Source organism: Molothrus aeneus, chromosome 4 (assembly GCF_037042795.1).
Source record: "Molothrus aeneus isolate 106 chromosome 4, BPBGC_Maene_1.0, whole genome shotgun sequence".
Classification (NCBI taxonomy): Eukaryota; Metazoa; Chordata; class Aves; order Passeriformes; family Icteridae; genus Molothrus; species Molothrus aeneus.
In genome coordinates, this window is record NC_089649.1 from 4,271,086 (window position 1) to 4,288,820 (window position 17,735).

The 17,735-nt window shown below is 41.8% G+C and overlaps 1 protein-coding gene across 1 annotated transcript in view; it reads left to right on the forward strand.

Moving 5' to 3' along the window:
* Positions 1-6,290: 6,290 nt before the first annotated feature.
* Positions 6,291-17,735, forward strand: part of MGAT4D (MGAT4 family member D) — a 31,849-nt gene continuing 20,404 nt past the window's right edge. The window contains exons 1-3 of the mRNA XM_066548913.1: positions 6,291-6,381; positions 16,235-16,396; positions 17,364-17,504. Of these exons, the coding sequence (XP_066405010.1) occupies positions 6,291-6,381; positions 16,235-16,396; positions 17,364-17,504 (394 nt within the window). The remainder of the gene's footprint in view (positions 6,382-16,234; positions 16,397-17,363; positions 17,505-17,735) is intronic.

Genomic DNA, 17,735 nt, shown 5'->3' on the forward strand with positions numbered 1-17,735 from the left:
TTGGGCTAGAGGACTTCAAGGAGTGTGTTACCGTGGATCTTGCCTTGCCTTTGCTGAATGAAGGTTCAGCCTGAGTGTTCCATTTAGTTTCAGTCACTACTGCCATTGTATTACAATTTATTGTTTCAGTAAACATGGGTTGAACACTGAATTGTATGCAAAATTTGGAGTGTTGTAAGGAAGCTGGCAGACTTGCTTGACTGCATTCTGATACATTTTTTGATCTGTGGAAATTGAACTTACTTTTACACTAAATCAAAAGCCACACAGCGGGTCTGATGGCCTATGTCCCACAGAGGATTTCAGAGCACAGACCAGCTTGTTTGGCATCCTCTCTCTGGGTTCTGCACTCACAGGGGTGCAAGGTTTCATGTGGGGAAGCCACTGACATGTGAACTTCAATTGTTTGCATGTCTTATCCCTACACTTCAAAACTGTGAGGAGAGCTGGTGCCTGTTGCATGTTCAGAGGCAATGTAACTGCTTAGTTGTAATGCAATCTGACTTTCAAAGCATTGGGGCATTGTGTGAAAATAAGCTGGAAAGTATTTATCTCTGTTTAAAAGTATAAAAAAAAAACTTATACCTCTGTATAAGTTGTTCCAAGGTAGCCAAACCCCAGGAAACATATAATTAAAAAATTAAAGATCCAGTGCCTAAGAACTGGTAACAGAAACCAGAGGAAAGAAATTTGTCTGTATGGCAGGACCTGGGTGTAAACTATAGTTTTTCCCACCTAGTTTGTAGATGAACAATTCTGAGCAAACACTCAGGGAGGAAAAGATTGTGCTGTCCCTGCCATCTGGGGACAGCTGGGCAGCTGCTGTGATGTTCAAACAGAGCTGGGCTGACCCCACCTTGCCAGAGGAGCCCTGACTACACCAGCAGCTGAAGGGCATCCCTTGGGTGTTGGAAGGCAGAAGAACTGCAGCCATGTGAAGAAATGTCGGGGTGGCCAGGTCCTGACACGAGGATTTCACTGAGGAGTTCATTAAAGTGTGAGCTACTGACATTTTAGCAAGTCCAGCAGGTGCATCCCTAAAGTGTGGGTGTGAACAAATAACACAGGGAAATTTCCAGCTGATGAGAATTTTCTTGATTTTTAATACCAAAATTAAACTGTGCTGCTGATTCAAGGGTTTTACTTTCCATGGGATCTTTTAAGAGATTAAATAGCTTCATACCAATATGAATATTTTTCATTATATTTATGCTTAAACAGAAATTACATTTTGTGTGGAATGTTAAGAACCAAAGTAACTTTTACTATAATTTTTGGAATTTGTTCCACTTTCTATTGTGATTTACTGTAAGAATACATACACACAGTACAGGATTACTGTTTTATCAGTTCTTTTTGCTTCCAGTCTCCAGGACTGATGTGGAGAATATCTGGTGTTGACAGAACATTGCACAACACTTCTCTGTGACATAATTAGATTTGTTGAGGTAAGCTTGACAGATTTTAAGGTCTTGGTTTAAATTAAGCCCTTCTGAAATGTGAGTTTAAAAGATGCAAGCTTTAGTCTTACACTTATTTTTGCTTATTTGATGTTTCCTTCACTTGAAATCTGTATTTTAAAGTAAAATCTGTAACCAATTAATGATTTAAAAATATTATAGCATGTTTTTTTGACTGTTTTTTTCCACAGCTTTTTGTAAATTGCAAGACAGCAAGCATCTTTGATTTTGTACAAATGTTAGCACTTGAATCATGCAAGATGCTTCTGTATGATCATGTGCAGTCAGTTCATAAATTATATTAAGACAGTAAAAAATACCATGCAGTAGCTTAAAAAAAATCCACCTTCCTCTTGTATTCAGTATTTGCCTTCAGGTTTTACCTTCACAGAGATTTTGGTTGAAGTAAAGATCATAACCTGTTTACTTTTTTAAATCCCATTTCTTGGGTGACCAGCAGGGCAAATATCCAGCAGCTGGATCTCTCTCTGGTCAGAAAACTTTCCATGGCAGCAGCCATTACCTGTTATTTCTGGTGGTTATTCTTTGCTCCTGTACCTTTGCAGATGGAGGACATGGAAAATAATCTACTGCTTGGCTCAGCCAGAAGCCTGGATAATGTCAAATACTTATTTAATGTTTCTTTTATCTACCCTTGCTTACACATGGATGTGTGAAAACAGTATAAAAACGTGGAGCAATCATCTGAGCAGGAAGAGACGTTCACTTGCCAAGCACAAGGACCAGCTTAGGAGCTCTCTCTTGCAGCTAAGGAGAGCCAGCCCACTCAATCACTTGCTTGGTGTTAAGAGTTACAGGTTATTCAGCCAGGTGTCCTTCTCTAGAGTCTTTGTAAAGATAATCCATCTGCAGAGATGCAGGAGGGCTGCTGATGGGAGGTGAAACTGCTCTGAAACAAGTGGCAGCCCCAGAGCCCCAGCACAACTTACTCCAGTTATAGACAGTTCTTGAGCATGTGAAATGAGGTATGAAGGGAGCCCTGGGAGGGAGACACTGTGGAAGCATGAAGCAGATAAGGGACCCTGTTTGCTAGTAGGTCCAAGTGCTGTGGAAGTTCATGACAGTTTCACTCATGAGGTTTCTGATTTGTTTTTTTGAGGAACACTTAATGCATGACCTCATTGAAAGCTAATGACCTGGTCCATGGAGTGAGCATCAAGTAAATGATCACCACAGCTCAGCATGGCTGAGGAACTGTATCTGCTGCCTTAATAAACAGCATCAAAATGCAGTCAATGGCAGCCTCCAGGGACTGCCCCCCACACTGTGTCACTTTGTTATTAGTTTCTGGAAATACATCACGGTCTCATCTTTTTTTTTTTTCCCCTTACTTGTTCTGAACATAAGCTAAAATGAAATGTGTGTTAGATTTCTGTTAATCTTATCTTCAGCAGCCCTCCTGCTTGACCACATCATTTACATGTTTGTTTTAGCTTTATTACAGATAGAACACCAACCAATAAAGATATTTTATTCATTACTTGGGGGGTGTTTAATGCTCATTTGTTCTTTTTAGTTCTTAATCTCTATTTTACTGTAAATGTGCCAAAATCTACGTTGACCCCCCATCAAAATGTGTGCCCTGAGCTTTTAGTTTATTAAGTGGGAGAGGGGAATGCTGATGGGGAGGCAGTAGAAGAGGATTGTGTTGTGATTGCACTGCATCTTATTTGCCAATTATAAATGCATTTCCAAAGTGTCGCTTAAAGAAGATTTCTCAGTAAAATATTTCCATGGCACAGAAACAGAAGGTTGGGGGAAGTTCCTAAGAAATGGAATAGGACAGGAATAATGAGGTCTTGCTCAAGGCTTCACAGCAATTCATGGAGCCACACTGAGATTTTTAGTTCATGTATACACTGACACAGGTTACTAGCAGTCTCCTGCATTTTTAATGAATAATAACATTTATAATTCAAAGTAATTAGTAAACAGAGATATAAACCCATCCATATCATAATTCAAACACAGGAAGGTCATGCTAACCTTGCCAGAGCAGCAATATTCAATTTGTGAGGTCTAAAATTTCCAAAGTGGACATAGTTCTACTGTTGTTAGTATAAAGAGTGGCATATAAAGGCAGCATTGATTTAGGACTCCAGCACACCTGTGTCTGGACACATCTATTGCTGGATTTGGGATTGCTTTGCACCACACCATTCATTCTGCACACAAAATGATTTGGGGGTTTGGTTCAAAATGAGGTAAATTGTTAAGTAAGCAAATGGAGAAAGGGAAGGAAGAGATACTGTATTAATAATACAAGCATATTTTTAGAAAACAAATTGTCTAGATTACTCCAGGGTAGGCAAGGTAATGAATTATATATGCTAGTAATACATTAAGAAGTAGATAACAGTTCAGATAGCAAAGAGCTTTCTGCTTTTGAGAGCCACCCAAGCCCAGTCTGATTTCTGGAGCTGTCCTTTGCATGTTTGCAGCACAGAACAGGAAAGCATGTTTTCTTTGTCACAGCTGTAGAATGAAAGGTAGATTTGTGAGCAGGTAGAGAACATGGCAAAGCAAAAGCCACTAAACACCTGCTCATCAGGTATGAGAAGGAGGAACCATTTGTCTATAAAACATGGGTGGTTTATTTAGAACTGTGTTGCTGTAAGTGGTTCCAGGAACCTTGGTAAACGAGGTACCTGTTCCCTTTATAAACTATTGTTGTAGGAGATGTATTCTAAGCAGTGACTATTTTTTTGTTTTCTTATGGATTGCTGAAGACCTAAAAAGGCAACAGGTGTGTGTGTGCCTGAATGGAAAGGCCCATGTGTGGAGCAAGGTACAATGGCTGCAGGATAATGCTCTTATCAAGGGAGAGGTACCAGTGCACCATTAGACTTTGATCCGCTGAGATTTTGCACCTGCTCGCCCTCCTTCCTCTCTAAAGGTGAACTGAAAAGCTTGGTTTATTTACCTGATTCTGTGACTGTGCTAAATGCATGTATTAATTGGACACAGCTTGGCTTCCTGATACAATCTTGCAAGCAATATAAAAACAAATGCCCCATTGGTTTTGAGTGAGTCAAATAATGTTCACCATTACAATGTTGTGCAGAAAAAATTCACATCACGAAAGGTTTATGTTCAAAAAGGAGACAGAGGAGTTCTGTAACTTTATTCATGAACAAAGGGAGAGGCCATGAGGCATTTCCCATGGGGTCTCTCCAATTGTTGGAGGACACAGCCCCCTTATTATCCTGATTTTCCCAGCCGCATCACCCTCTTGCTTTCCACATTGGTTGAGGTACCTGGAAGGTACAGACTTCCCAATTCACCCACTACATGTCCCCCTTTGTGTGCACATACACACGCACCACCCCTTGCATAACATAGTTTTATCAAGTCTTTATTCTTTTCCTCGAAGTTCGGGAATTAAGCATGACCTTGGCTGAGCAGTAGTCCCTGTCAATGAGTAACATTTTCTGAAACTGGTAGTTGCTGTCATTACTTCCTTATCTACAAGTCTCTGGCCCTAGCTACCAGCAGATTCACAGCACCTGTTTGTAGAGACACATTCATCTTATTCCTTTCAATGTTATTGTGAAATACAAAGCTGTGTTCCGTGTCAGGTACAAACAGGCCAAGTGTGTACTTGCGAATGCGAAATGTGTGGACATCGACAATGGGATAGTTGCGAATTCTAATAATAACTGATGAAAATAAAGCATGGAAAAAGGCCTTTGAACCTATCTTTTGTTTGCAATTAACCCTGGTTGATTTAGGAGCATTGGAATTAAGGTGTTAAGGATGTTGCTTTTTGCTTGCATTTAATCCATAAAAAAGATCTTCAATAATAATCTTTTGAAGTATAATTTTAGAATATTGCTTGTATCCTTGAAACTATAGCTTTGGAATATATAAAAAGGAAATATGCTTATCTCACACCTTATGGAAGCACAGAAAAACAGCTTGAGAAAGGAAGATGAACATCACCTCAAGGATTTATGGTTTCAACCAAAGGGAAGCTGGACATCACTGTTGTTAGATTTATAGAGCTGGACTCCACCAGATGGGGTTCGTCTTTCTTCTTTCGGAAACTGGACCATCACCATCTGGGATACTCCTTTTGAGATACATCCTGAGAAACTAAGATCACAATAGTGTATAGAATTGTGATGTAATAATTTTAGAATGAAAATTGCTGATGAGTAAAAATTAGAAATAGACACTGCTGAAAAAGCTGATGAGTACCCCTATAAATACCTGTAACCCTCAACTATTGGTGTGCAGTTGGAGGGAACACTTCCCCCACTGTACCCAGCGCTGTATTGCTCATACTTTACCATATTAAATAATAAATTGATTGCTGCTTGAATACTGTCCTAGTCAAGCTTCTTATTCATAACATTATGACTTCGGCTAAACAGCACCTGCCCAAGTGCCGGTCCGAGACGTTTTTGGGCGGGCAGTCGATCCTTGCCGCAGCCTTGGGGTTTTTCGGTGCGGCTCCGAGCCTCGGGAGAGCTGAGGGCGGGCAGGGGAGGGCCCTGCCAGGGGCTCCGCAGCGGGCACTGCCGTGGGCACGGGGCCGGTGCTGTGTCCCGGGCAAGGCCGGGCGGCGGGAGGAGCGGCTGCCCGTGCGCAGGGACTCGCGAAGCACCCGCTGCCCGGGGAGCGCCGGTGTGCGGCGGGAGGGCTCGGAGCCCCGCCCGGCCACCGAGGGGCAGGACGCGTCCCGGCCCCGTGCGCAGCGGGTGGGCAGGGCAGGGCAGGGCAGGGCAGCGCGAACCCGCCCGGCCCGCGGTGCCCGGGCGCTGCCGGTGGCGGTGCCGGTGGCGGTGCGGGCAGCGCCCGCGGGAGATGCGGCTGCGGCTCAGGCAGGTGCTGCCGGCGCTGTGCCTCGGCGCCGCCTTCCCCCTGCTGTGGTACGCGCTGTGGCAGGGCAGCCGAGGTGAGAGCGGGCGGCGGGGGCGCCCCGTCCGTGCCGTCGGTGCGGGCGCGAAGGGCGGGGGGCGCGGCGGCGGCGCCGGCCCTGGCCCCGGCCGGGCCGTGAGGCGGTGGGCGCTGGCTCCCGCCCCGGTGCGCCCGCAGCCCGCCCGGCGGTACCGGGGGCAGCGTCGGGGTTCGGGGGGCGTCCCGGCCGTGCTGCGGCTCCGTGCCGCCGGGCAGGGCACGGCCGGGAGCGCGGCGGGGCTCCCGTGCCCTGCCGGGGCTCCGGGGCCCATGGGCTCTCTGTGGGCACATGCGGAACCTGCGCGGGCCCGGGGCTTGGCCGCGTGTGAGGCCGGGCATGCGGGGCTCGCCCGCTCCCCCGGCCGGGGCTTAGCTGCGCCCAGCACAGCCTTGCCAAACAGCCTCGGGCCATGCTTGCCCTATTAAAAACACAACCCTAAACTTAAGAAACAATAAAAGTTTCTTCTTACCTTTTTTTCCCTCCCCTCTTTTTCCCCCCTTTTATTTTTTTAACTCTTTTTCTAACAAGCATCTTACATTGAGATGGGAAGAAAAATCTAAACGTGATTGCCGTGGCTGTCGCTTTTAAAGCAGTTTTGATTTTGTTGTTGTGGAGGATAAAAGTAGCATTATCCATCCTGTAATTGTATTTGGGCCTCAAGTACCATCACTTTTTCCTGTGCATATTTCCAGGACCAGAATGCAGAGGAAAAAAACCCCCAATTTTTATATTTTATCTCTAAACTTTAAAATGATACACTACCTTTTTAGTAGGTTATGTAGGTGGCACATGCCAAATCGATCTTCATTAAGCCATGTCTAAAATTCTCTGAACCAATGTAGGAAAGATAAAACTGATGGCACTTTCCAGAAAGAAATGAGGTGGTCTTTCCCAATAGTATCTCTGAGACTTGGAGACATGAGTGTTAGGGGTGAGGGGCTGGTTGGTTTGGGGTGAGGGAAAGGGAGTGGATCTTTGAGTGCTTCCTACACACACCCTTTATAGGAGGTTTGGTGTTACAGGTGCAGAAGAATTGGAATAAACCACTTAGTAATTTCTGGGATGAACACAACTCCAGGTAGCAGATAATTTGTTTATATTAATTATTCCTATAGCAAATAAAAGTGGTGTAGAGATCTTGGCCCCACAATCGCATACTGAATAGAGTGGAGACAGTGCTGATCCTCCTGCCTTTTAGGTCAACTGTATGGTTGTTTACCTTACAACATTTTAAGTTTCCTTCAGTGGCACTTCTATGAGGAGTGGGGAAGGAAAAATGAGGAAAAATCTTAGGAGACTGAAATCCAGTAGAGGTCAGAATGCAAGAGTTTGTCCAATCTGCAGTTACCATTGTGTTGTCTTGTGGTTCATGTTTTGAGGCTCCTCATTACAGACATTACATTTTCATTTCATTTTCTTTTTGACGTTTCTCTGATGACATTCCATACTGGGCTGTTTTGCTTTGGGATTTTGTTTGTGTTTTGTTTGTTTGTTTTGGGAAGAGGGATAATGCGTTGTGGTGTACATGTGTTGTCTTCACTTCTCTTTCCCCAGCTGGCTCCTCCTCCACAGTAAACTGAGTAACTAATTCCTCTTGGATGGTATAATTTTCCTAATTACTGTTATTTGTGACTGGTTTTTAGCAACCTTTTGGTCATTGCATCCGTGAATACCTAGCCTTTGGACTCTCACGCGCTTGGTAAATCTCACCAATGTGTAAATAAAATAGTTAATATTAGTTACTAAAGGAGGAAGTAGCAGTACGTGGTGAATGACTTTGTATTATATTTATTTTACTGAAAGTATAGTCTGTGCTCCCAAGGGGTGTTAGAGGACAAACCTTCTACCCATCCAGAAAGCCTTAGGAACAGCCAGCCATAGGTAACAATAACAAAGGTTGTTACCTTTTTCTGCAGAGAGACAACTATTGGGAGCAAAACCACTAATGCCCTGTCGTTGTCACAGGGCATTTGTTTAAGCAAATGGTTTGTAATTAATATTTTTCTAGGAAAACAGGCAGATGTCTCTGCTTAGATGTTGTTCAACCTCTGGTTTTGTCCTTCTGCGCTGCTGAATTGGCCCTCCATTGTCGTGCTTAGGGCACTATAGGAATTCCCACTTCTGGTGCCCCTCAAACCACCATGTGTATTTTCTTTCCTAATGCCCTTTTCACTTGGCCCACCAGTTTCTGTGAGCACTGTTGGAGCTTGGCAGCTCCTGTCTCTTTCCCTCATTTGTCAAACGTTTTCTACTCATTTTCTTTCATGCATTTGTTAAATCTCCCCTAACTTTTGTTAACTTCTCTGCTCTGCCCATTGAAATGTTTGGGCTGCTCTTGATTTTTTGACTACAGTCTATCACACTAAGCAGCAGTAGTCAGTAGTATTCCCTCTGGTTTCTGTCTATTAATTGTTCTGGTTTCTTCTGTTAATTGTTTCTTGGAAAGCAGTGATTTTGGGATAGTAAATAAGCTTTGTAAAACGAGGACAGGGCACCCAAGCTCAAGACTAGTGGTCTTAAGTACTTCTATAATACAAAAATCTGTAAAATATCCTTCAGTTCGTCTGCAGTCTCAGAGCCTTTCAGCCCTTGAGTATTATACGTTTGAATCAGATATTGGCTCTGTCCCAAATTCTGTGCAAATAAAAATCAGTACCATAAGTCACCTTTAAGCTAAAGTGACCTCTAAACACCTTATAATAAAGGTGGCTTGAGAGATTTGAGCTGGAGTGTATTTACTGTCAAGACAGCAGTAAATAATTGGCTCCTTGGTGCTGCTGCTGGCTATTACGTGCAGCCTGAGTATTGAGTTGGACATGTGAGACCAAAATCAAGTACACTTAACTCACACTGGCATAGCAGGGAAGATGCTACTTGCTCATTCACTTAAAAAATAAAAGATCAGAGTCTACCACAGCCACTGGGCTTCAGTTATTGTGGATGATACTGTGTATAATTCAACTATGCTTAGGAGGATGTTTTTATAGTCACTTTTCCCATTGCTTTATAAATATAATCAAAGGTTTCATACTAAATATGCTGATATTTTTTGTGGCCAGAAAAAAAAAAAAAAAAAGAAAAAGATATTAAAGTAATTGTGGAGACAACTGGTAATGATCAGGTCTTCAGCAAAAGCAAATGCTGTGCCTAAAGTAGAGTGGTGATTGCTTCAGCATGCCCTGGGGTGCTGTGAATGGGGGCTGCTCTTAGTGAGCAGTCAGCCGGGCTGCTGCAGCAATTCCTGCCCCATGTCCCGCATGGCTTGGCTGAGAACTTCTTGGTCCCTCCCCAGGCCCCAGGCCGAACCTGCCTGAAGCAAACCGCTTGTATCCGAGCATAGGAAAGGCTCTTGTTAGGATGGTGCAGAGGTTTCTGCTTGTGAAACTGAGTTGCAATTCACTTGTTAATTCACCTGACCAAAACTGTCTGCTCTCACAAAAACACTCTTCATATAGCTTGGGAGTTCTGAGAAATAGTATCCAACCTACAATATATGTAGTGCTTTTCTCACACAGTATTAGTTATTGTTTTCCATGTAAATACTAATCCATTAAAAAAACCCCCACCCATATATAAAAACAAGAAAGTAAATGTAAGGAGGCAGTAATGTTATTGCCACTTGAAAAACAGAAGGCAAAACCATATTATAAACTCATTATGAACTTACATAAAGTTTCTTCAGAGGAAACAGTATTCATGGATAAAAAGAAGTTTTGATGTCTTTGCTGAATAACAGTGAAATTTTTGTAAGTCACAGCAACGACATAAATCAGATCATCTATTTTGGCAGTACTTCTTCATGTTGCTCTCAGGGGTTACAAGATTAAATCTCTTTGCATTGGTTTGTAACATGTTGCTCTTCACCTAAATTTGTGGGATACTTTGTCCAAGCAAATTAAAAGTGAGCTTTGCCTGGAAGTTAGGAGAAGTTGATGCTGAAATATGATGTCACAAGGATCTAGGCATACACCCATTGTGTCAAACATCATGAAACCTGAAATTCTTTAGTTATTCCTTTGAGGTGGGATGAACAAGAGAGAGACTGCTCATACAATTGTACAATTACATTCACACAAGTGTATGTAAGGATCATGGATTTCTTTTTAAATCTGCATTTTGAATTTGTTCCACGAATTTGGTGGGGGGTATTTCCAGTAATCTTCTGCCTATGGTGTTCTGCTTTGTTTCAGCTGTGCAGCCAAGTGCAGGTCCCCAGGAGGTTCTGCCATTTGTGATGGAGTTCTTTGCAGGTTTCCTGTCCAGTCCCAACTGGCATTCTCTGGCTCAAAGGTTCAATGAAATGGTGGCAAATGGACAGATTTGATAAGGAAGTCTTGGATTACCCTGCTCTCACTTGAGGCCATGCAGCTTATCCAGATTTCCCCACGTGCAGAAGCCAATCCTCCTGTCTTCTGTGGGACAGCTTGGCTGTGTTTAACCACCCCTTTTCCCAGCTGTCCCAGGTGACTGCTAGGCCACATCTTCCCTTCGTGTGTACATTTCCTTCCAGTGACACTGAGAGCAAACAAAGGTTGTTGCACATTCAGGTTTTGCCTCAACGTGCACTTGGGATGTGGCTGACATGCACAGTGTGATAAGGAAAGAGTTTTTCAGTCCATCAGTTGCTTACTCGGTTTCTTTGTGCGGTTCTGCATTTGGCATTTTAAAAACCCTCCAACATACAGCAGCCCTCAAAGGGTCCACTTAAAGCTCAGTATTTACTGATCCAAAATTTTATATCAAAATTCATATCCAAGACTTAGAAAAGCTGTGTAGTTTCACTGGCTTCAACATGTGCAATCTATTAAACAAAGATTGTGCTGCTTCTTACTGTTTCTTCAGGCAGGACTGTGCCTAGAGAGTAGAGGGACCTAGCCATAAATCCTGTGGTACAACAGGAGGCCAGAAATTGTTGGGTTTTGTAGAAAAAGGGATAAGGGAGCCTTTCAGACCTCTCTCTGTTCGCTGTACAGTGTCTTGTCATAACCTTGGGCAAGTGTAACCACATGAGCTTCTGCTTTCCTAGTGTTGCACACTGAGCCTTGAGGAACAGAGTTTTGTCTAGAAATACCTTAGCTGATGGCTAGGCATTTAACTGAATGTGTGTATAATTTGGTGGTTGTTGCTACCTCAGGAAGAGAAGTAAAATATTTAAATATTTAAAATACCAACCAGGACAAAGCAATAGCAATTGCTTGAAGTGAGTGAGTACTACCTTAAAACCAAACTATACCAATTATGGCCAAACACCATACAATATCCATTCAATTTCTATATTTTTTCATTTATTTTAATAATATTGCCTTCCTATATGGTGATGTTCTGACTGAATGCTTCAAGATCACTTTTCACTACATTCTAACATAGGAAAAGACTTGAGTCTAAAATGAGGATTGTTTGCCAGCATTTAAGGAAATATTGTTAGAGCTTAAGTTGTATTTTCTTTGATACAAGTTTGCTTATTTATTTTCAGTTAGAGACAGTATTGTTCAGTACAAGTATTCTGTGCCAAACTCAAGACTGAGTCCATGTTCATTAGACAATATTGTGAGTTTTTAAAATCCACGTATTAACTTTGATCTGCCTTCAACTCTGTCGGGTGTGTGTTTGTTTTAATATTGAAAGCATTCTGATCCTCTTCCCAGTACGGCCTGTGTGGGGCATGGAGGAACCCCATCTCCCCTGCTCCAAGTTGCTGTTCTTTGATGTGCCTGGGTTAGGGCAAAGTCCCTCTGCTGCCTTGCAGCTCCTGATGTGGACACTGTCAAAGGCAAGTCGATGTCTCTAACATTTTGGAAGACACAAATAATACTGTGCTGTAAGACTCTAAACAGCATGGTTAAAGGTAATGCACATTGTTGAATTTAAATATTTGCCTAAGAACTCGCTGTTCTGACCCGAGATGGGGGCATTGTTTGGGGATTTTTTTTCCTTCCTTACTCAGAGAGCACACAACCTGAGCATGCAACGAGATTCAGAAAGGTATCTGGTATTAGAGCAGTTATGGAGAGATAATAAAGTGCCAGTTATTAGTGCAATGCATGCCTCGGTGGTTTAATATGCCTCATTAACCTGAACAGTGAGCAGTGGCTCCAAGCACACAGTATGACAAGATCTTTTGCAGTTAGTCTGCTTATATGGTTTTCTTTTAAGGAGTCCATTAACCAAATTTCAGTTTCTAAAAGAATCAGTCTTTAGGTATGATAAGCAATTTAGCTTGTAATCAACAAATAGGAACAAGATTCACTGCTAGACTTGGAAGTGTTTTCTTCCCTCCTTTCTGCCACTCCAAATTCTCCTTTTATTTTCTTTTCTGTTTGAGTGCTGCGGTGAGATAGGGGTGAATTGTTCCACAGCTCTTAGATACTGCCAGAAGTCGTTAAAGAGACTGGAAGCATTTATGATCATACAGGAAGCATGTGTGTATGGAGCTAAGAGATATAATCAGGTGGATTTGAGAATGAGCCTTTGCTTGAGAGATTGGTATTGTTTCTAAACAGTTTCAATATGCAGTGCAGGAAGTTTCATATATATAAAATCTATCTATTAGGAGGTAACACAAGAGAGCATTTTAAACCATTTTAAATGTTGCTGTCTTATGGTTACAGTATCCATAGGTATAAATGCCAGTGTGTAGTTTGCAGTCAGAGGAAAGCTACAGTAGAGCTGAAAATCCATTGCAAAGGCTTTTGAGTGCCATCACTGTGTCTGGGAGGCAGCTGGGTCTTTTTTTGCTCCTATGGCTTGTGGCTGGTAGTCCCATTGCCTTTTCTTAGAAGGAAAATTCAGTGAACCACTCTAAACCCATCAGAGAGATTCATCTTCAGCTCACCAAGGGGAGAAGAAGCCTTTACACAGAATCCCAGAGTATGCTTAGATGGAAGGGACACACAAGGATAATTGAGTCCAACTCCTGGCCTTGCACACGGTCACACCATGCTCCTGAGAGTGTTGTTCAAAAGCTTCTTGAACTCTGTCAGGCTTGGCGATGTGACCACTGCACTGGGAAGCCTGTTCCAGTGCCCAACCATCCTTTGGGTGAAGAACCTTTTCCTGTTATGCAGCCTAAACCTCTCCTGACACAGCTTCATGCCATTTCCTTGGCTCTTGTCACCACAGAGAAGAGATCAGTGCCTGCCCTGCTGCTTCCCCTCCTGATGAAGTTTTAACCGCAGTGAGGTCTCCCCTCAGTCTCCTCCTCTCCGGGCTGAACAGGCCAAGTGACCTCAGGCACCCCTCACACAACTTCCCCTCAAGGCCCTTCCCCATCCTCGTGGCCTCCTTTGGGCACTCTCTAGTGGCTCCATGCCTTGTTTCCATTGGGGCACCCCACAGTGCCCCCAGCACTGTCCCCACAGCCAGGGTTGCCCCATCCCAGATGCAGCATCTGGCACCTGCCCTTGTTGAACTCCCTGTGGTTGGTGATTGCCCAGCCCTGGTTTGTTGGGGTCTCTCTGCAGGCCTCCTTTACCTTCATTTGCTTTCTGTAGTTTCACCATAGGCCCTCATCTTGCTCTTTTCCGGTTTTATTCTGACGCTCCTCACTGCTGATGGAACCATTGTTGGACAGGGCATTGCCAAGTCAAGTCACAGGCTACTGCTGTCCCCCAAGCTCCATCTCCCTGGCCCTCCTTGTCAGAAAGCACTGCATTTGTAAAAATGCCCCGTGTCTTTGTAAGCAATCTGTTGCAAGCAGCTGTTTTAGTTCTCTGTGGGTCATGAGATGCTGAAAGAACATTTTACACACACACACACACACACACACACACACACACACACACACACACACGAGACTATTTAAACTCAATGACTGTTGAAATATTTTGAGTGTTTAGCTTCATAAAATGCTTTCTAAACACACATTTTTTGACAAAAGTTTAGTAATAGTTAATGTTGCCTAGTAAATGTGCTCTCGTAAAATTTAGTTAATGTGCTCTAGTAAAATTTAGAACATTTAATGTTCTATTTCAAACTCTATATTTTTATAATAAATTAATTCTTCACCAAAGGTGAGTGAATATTTTGTTCCTTGTGCCAAACCCTTCCTTCCTGAGCCATCAAAAACAAATGAGATAAGTGATTACTAAGAATCATGTTCTGCTGACTGAAGAGAGGGTTCAGTTTGAAAAGACTGAAAAATGTACTTTCCCTCTTCTATTTCTGAAGAAATAGATGAGGCCGATTACAAATGCCAGCTTCTCTGGCTGCACTCAAGGACAGTTGAGTGCTGACATTTTATTTCCAAGAGGCCCTTGTGACCCTTTGGAAGGCTCCTCTGTCACTAAGCAAATACAGGTGCCACTGCTTGGTGCTTGCCAAAATGTCAGCCCAGAGGTGGCTCTGGTCACTTTGAGTCACACTGACACTGCATAGCTGAGACAACTATGAGGAGAGGGACTATGATGTTATAATTCATCTGCAATTTCTGTATCAATTCCTTCCCTAAACTGGAATTTAAAGAAAAACTCATGCCCATGACCATATCTTTAGTTGATACTTCTGAAGTCGTCTAGGAAATGCAGGGTACATCTCCACCATGGTTACGTGTGTTGATGTTCCATCTGGAATCACTTTCTTGCCATGAAAATGGTGTGATGATTATCTGTCAGTCACCTACATCAGCTTAAACCTTTTGTTCTCACTTTATTCACATACATTCTAAAGGAAGAAACCTAAAGATTGGATTATGGCATTGGAAACACAGCTGCAAAAGAAAAGCATAAACAAGCAAGTGTATTCATACATGGTAGCTGATGAAAGGGATCTTCCTTAGGTGTGCCAAAAAGTTTAGCTTGTTTGGGGTTCTAGCTCTGTAGCTTGATGCCTTGTGACAGATTTTTTAATTTGAAATCTATTTTAATCTATTTTATCTATTTTATATTAATGGGATTTTATTAAACATCCTTTAGAATTTTAATGAGGTAAATAATGATAATACACATCACATGTTTACTTCTTTTTTTTTCTAACCGCTTTCTTCCTAGGCGTGTTAAACTTCAGTCTTCCAATCACACATTTATTGATTAAATTAAGGACTTGTGTTTAATGCAAATAAAACCCCGTTTATCCAAAATGCAAACTAATTCCAGTTTAGTTACCTCTGTATTTTGCTCGTAGTGTCTTTTACAGGTGAGAATCCCTGGGAATTCACTTTTCCAGAGAGACAGTGGTGGGTTCTGGAAAATGAGAGCTGCCACAGATAAAATCCAGCACAGCCCACAAATAGAATGGGATAATATGTTATCTAAATAACAGCATTTAACTAGGAAAAAAACCAAGCCAAACCAACTCAACCACAACAAAACCAATAAAAGAAGCAGCATTATAAAACATTTTAAAATGAGGCAGAAGTCCTCTTCTACTTTCTTCACTCTCTGTTGCAAAGGGGTGATGTTATTGAAGTATTGCTTTATATTAACCATCTTTAGTAACAGTTCTTATCATACTCATAGATGAAGACTGTAACTGATAGACTGAATGCTTTTAATATCTCTGTTTTATTCTTAACAGTGTTTGAAACACAGGACAAGCCATTACATGATTACACTGTTCAGTGTTAGAAGGGCCATCGTGATTTGTTATTTGGTGAAGAAAGGAGCACCTTGCCCTGCAACTCACAGTCTTTCACTGACTTTTTCCTTATAATGGATTTTGTCTTCAATTTACCTTTACCCAGCTGTGCTCCCTAAACTCTACCTTCTTAATATTCTTCCAGACTACTTCTTCTCCTGACTAAACTTTATTATTGTTTATGCAGTTTGGTGATGTGATCGTCTGGACCATCTTCTATTTTTCAACTTCATTCCATCATAAATCACCTTTTAGAAAATGAATTCTGTTCCTATTGCAGGAAATGACTTAGATATGTACGAACACCACTTGCTGGAACTTCAGCAAAGACTGTTGTATGCTGATATGGAAAATAAAAAAAGATCACATGAACTGAGCAGTGCCCTAGATGAAATCAAAAATATAGTTGCAAGAAGAATGAACATGACAAAAAATCACACAGGTAGGTGTGTAGGGATTTCTTAAAATAGAAATTTCTGCAGAAATTTCTTAAAATAATTTACCTTTTATTTTTACTTACCCTTCTGCTTGCCATTCCAGCTGTGTTTTATTATACAACCAAAATTGAAAGGTTCATTGTAGTCAATGACACTGAACTCCCTTGCCCAATATTTGATAGGTGCCACTTCCAAATAAAGAAGGAAAGCCCTTGAAAAGTTGTGAAGGTGGTTTCTGTGCAGCAAAATTCCAGTATATTTAATGGCTTAACAGTGTGGAAGGACTTGTGGGTCTCATACACAAATCTCTGGGCAGGTATATACGGTTGCTTCAGGGTTTTTAAAAGTATTTTCTGTAGGGTAGGAAATCTCCTTTTAGACCTAATTTTCAGTGGGAGTACCTTTTGGAAGTTGTAAAACTTAAAATATTGCCCATTCAGTAAGCCTCTCTAAGCTGATTGAGTAAAACTGATGATGGTTTTTGTGATACATGCATGTAACTTGGAAGGGTGGTAAATTTTGGGAGTTATTTTAGATGCATTCCTTGGGAAAAGTAACTTTCCATCCCAGTCAATAAATGTTCTGTTGCTTTCATTTGTAAAAAAAAAAATAAATAAATCCCCAAACCAAACAGTTTTTTAGTGTTGCCTTTAAAGTAACTACTTACTGTATTTTAAGATGAGTCAGTCCTGCAAGTGTGCAAGCACAGGGAAATACAGATGCTATCCCGGGATGTTCAGGCTTGGAGCTCTGCATCACCACCTGAGTGGGAAGTTCTGGGAAATTCTCAATTGAATGTTATGTAATATATGTGCCATATAATAATTTCTGAGGAATAGTTCTGACTGAATAACCTTGTGTGTGGTAATCTGACAGCGCTCAGTTGAGCAAAACAGGTGAAGAAATGAAGAAATAGGCTTCTCTGCCTGCTTTTTATTTTATGTGGATCTCTGTGTTTGTTGTGTCTTTAAGGGGAATTAAAGTGGAAAGAGTTAAACCTCCCCAGAAAACTCCCCATGCATCTTACAAATATCTACTACTATCTCCCCCACCTTCGAGAATATGAAGATGCAATTTTCCCAAATGTTATTTTTGGGCAGCAGAGAACTGGAGGTAGGAAATAAAGTTTGGCTTCTATTTGCTATATGTTTGTATTTTTTATTAATTTCTAGCAATGAAAGATAATCAAAAGTTTGAATAGATTTTCTCCCTTAACTTTCTAATGTTGCCAAGCTGAATGAATTTTAATAGCAATAGCAAAAGTACTTTTAAAATGCCCACCCCCTATGCCAGGTCTTTATCTTAAAGTATTCTGAAAACCTTTGGAAATAGCAATAAAAATAA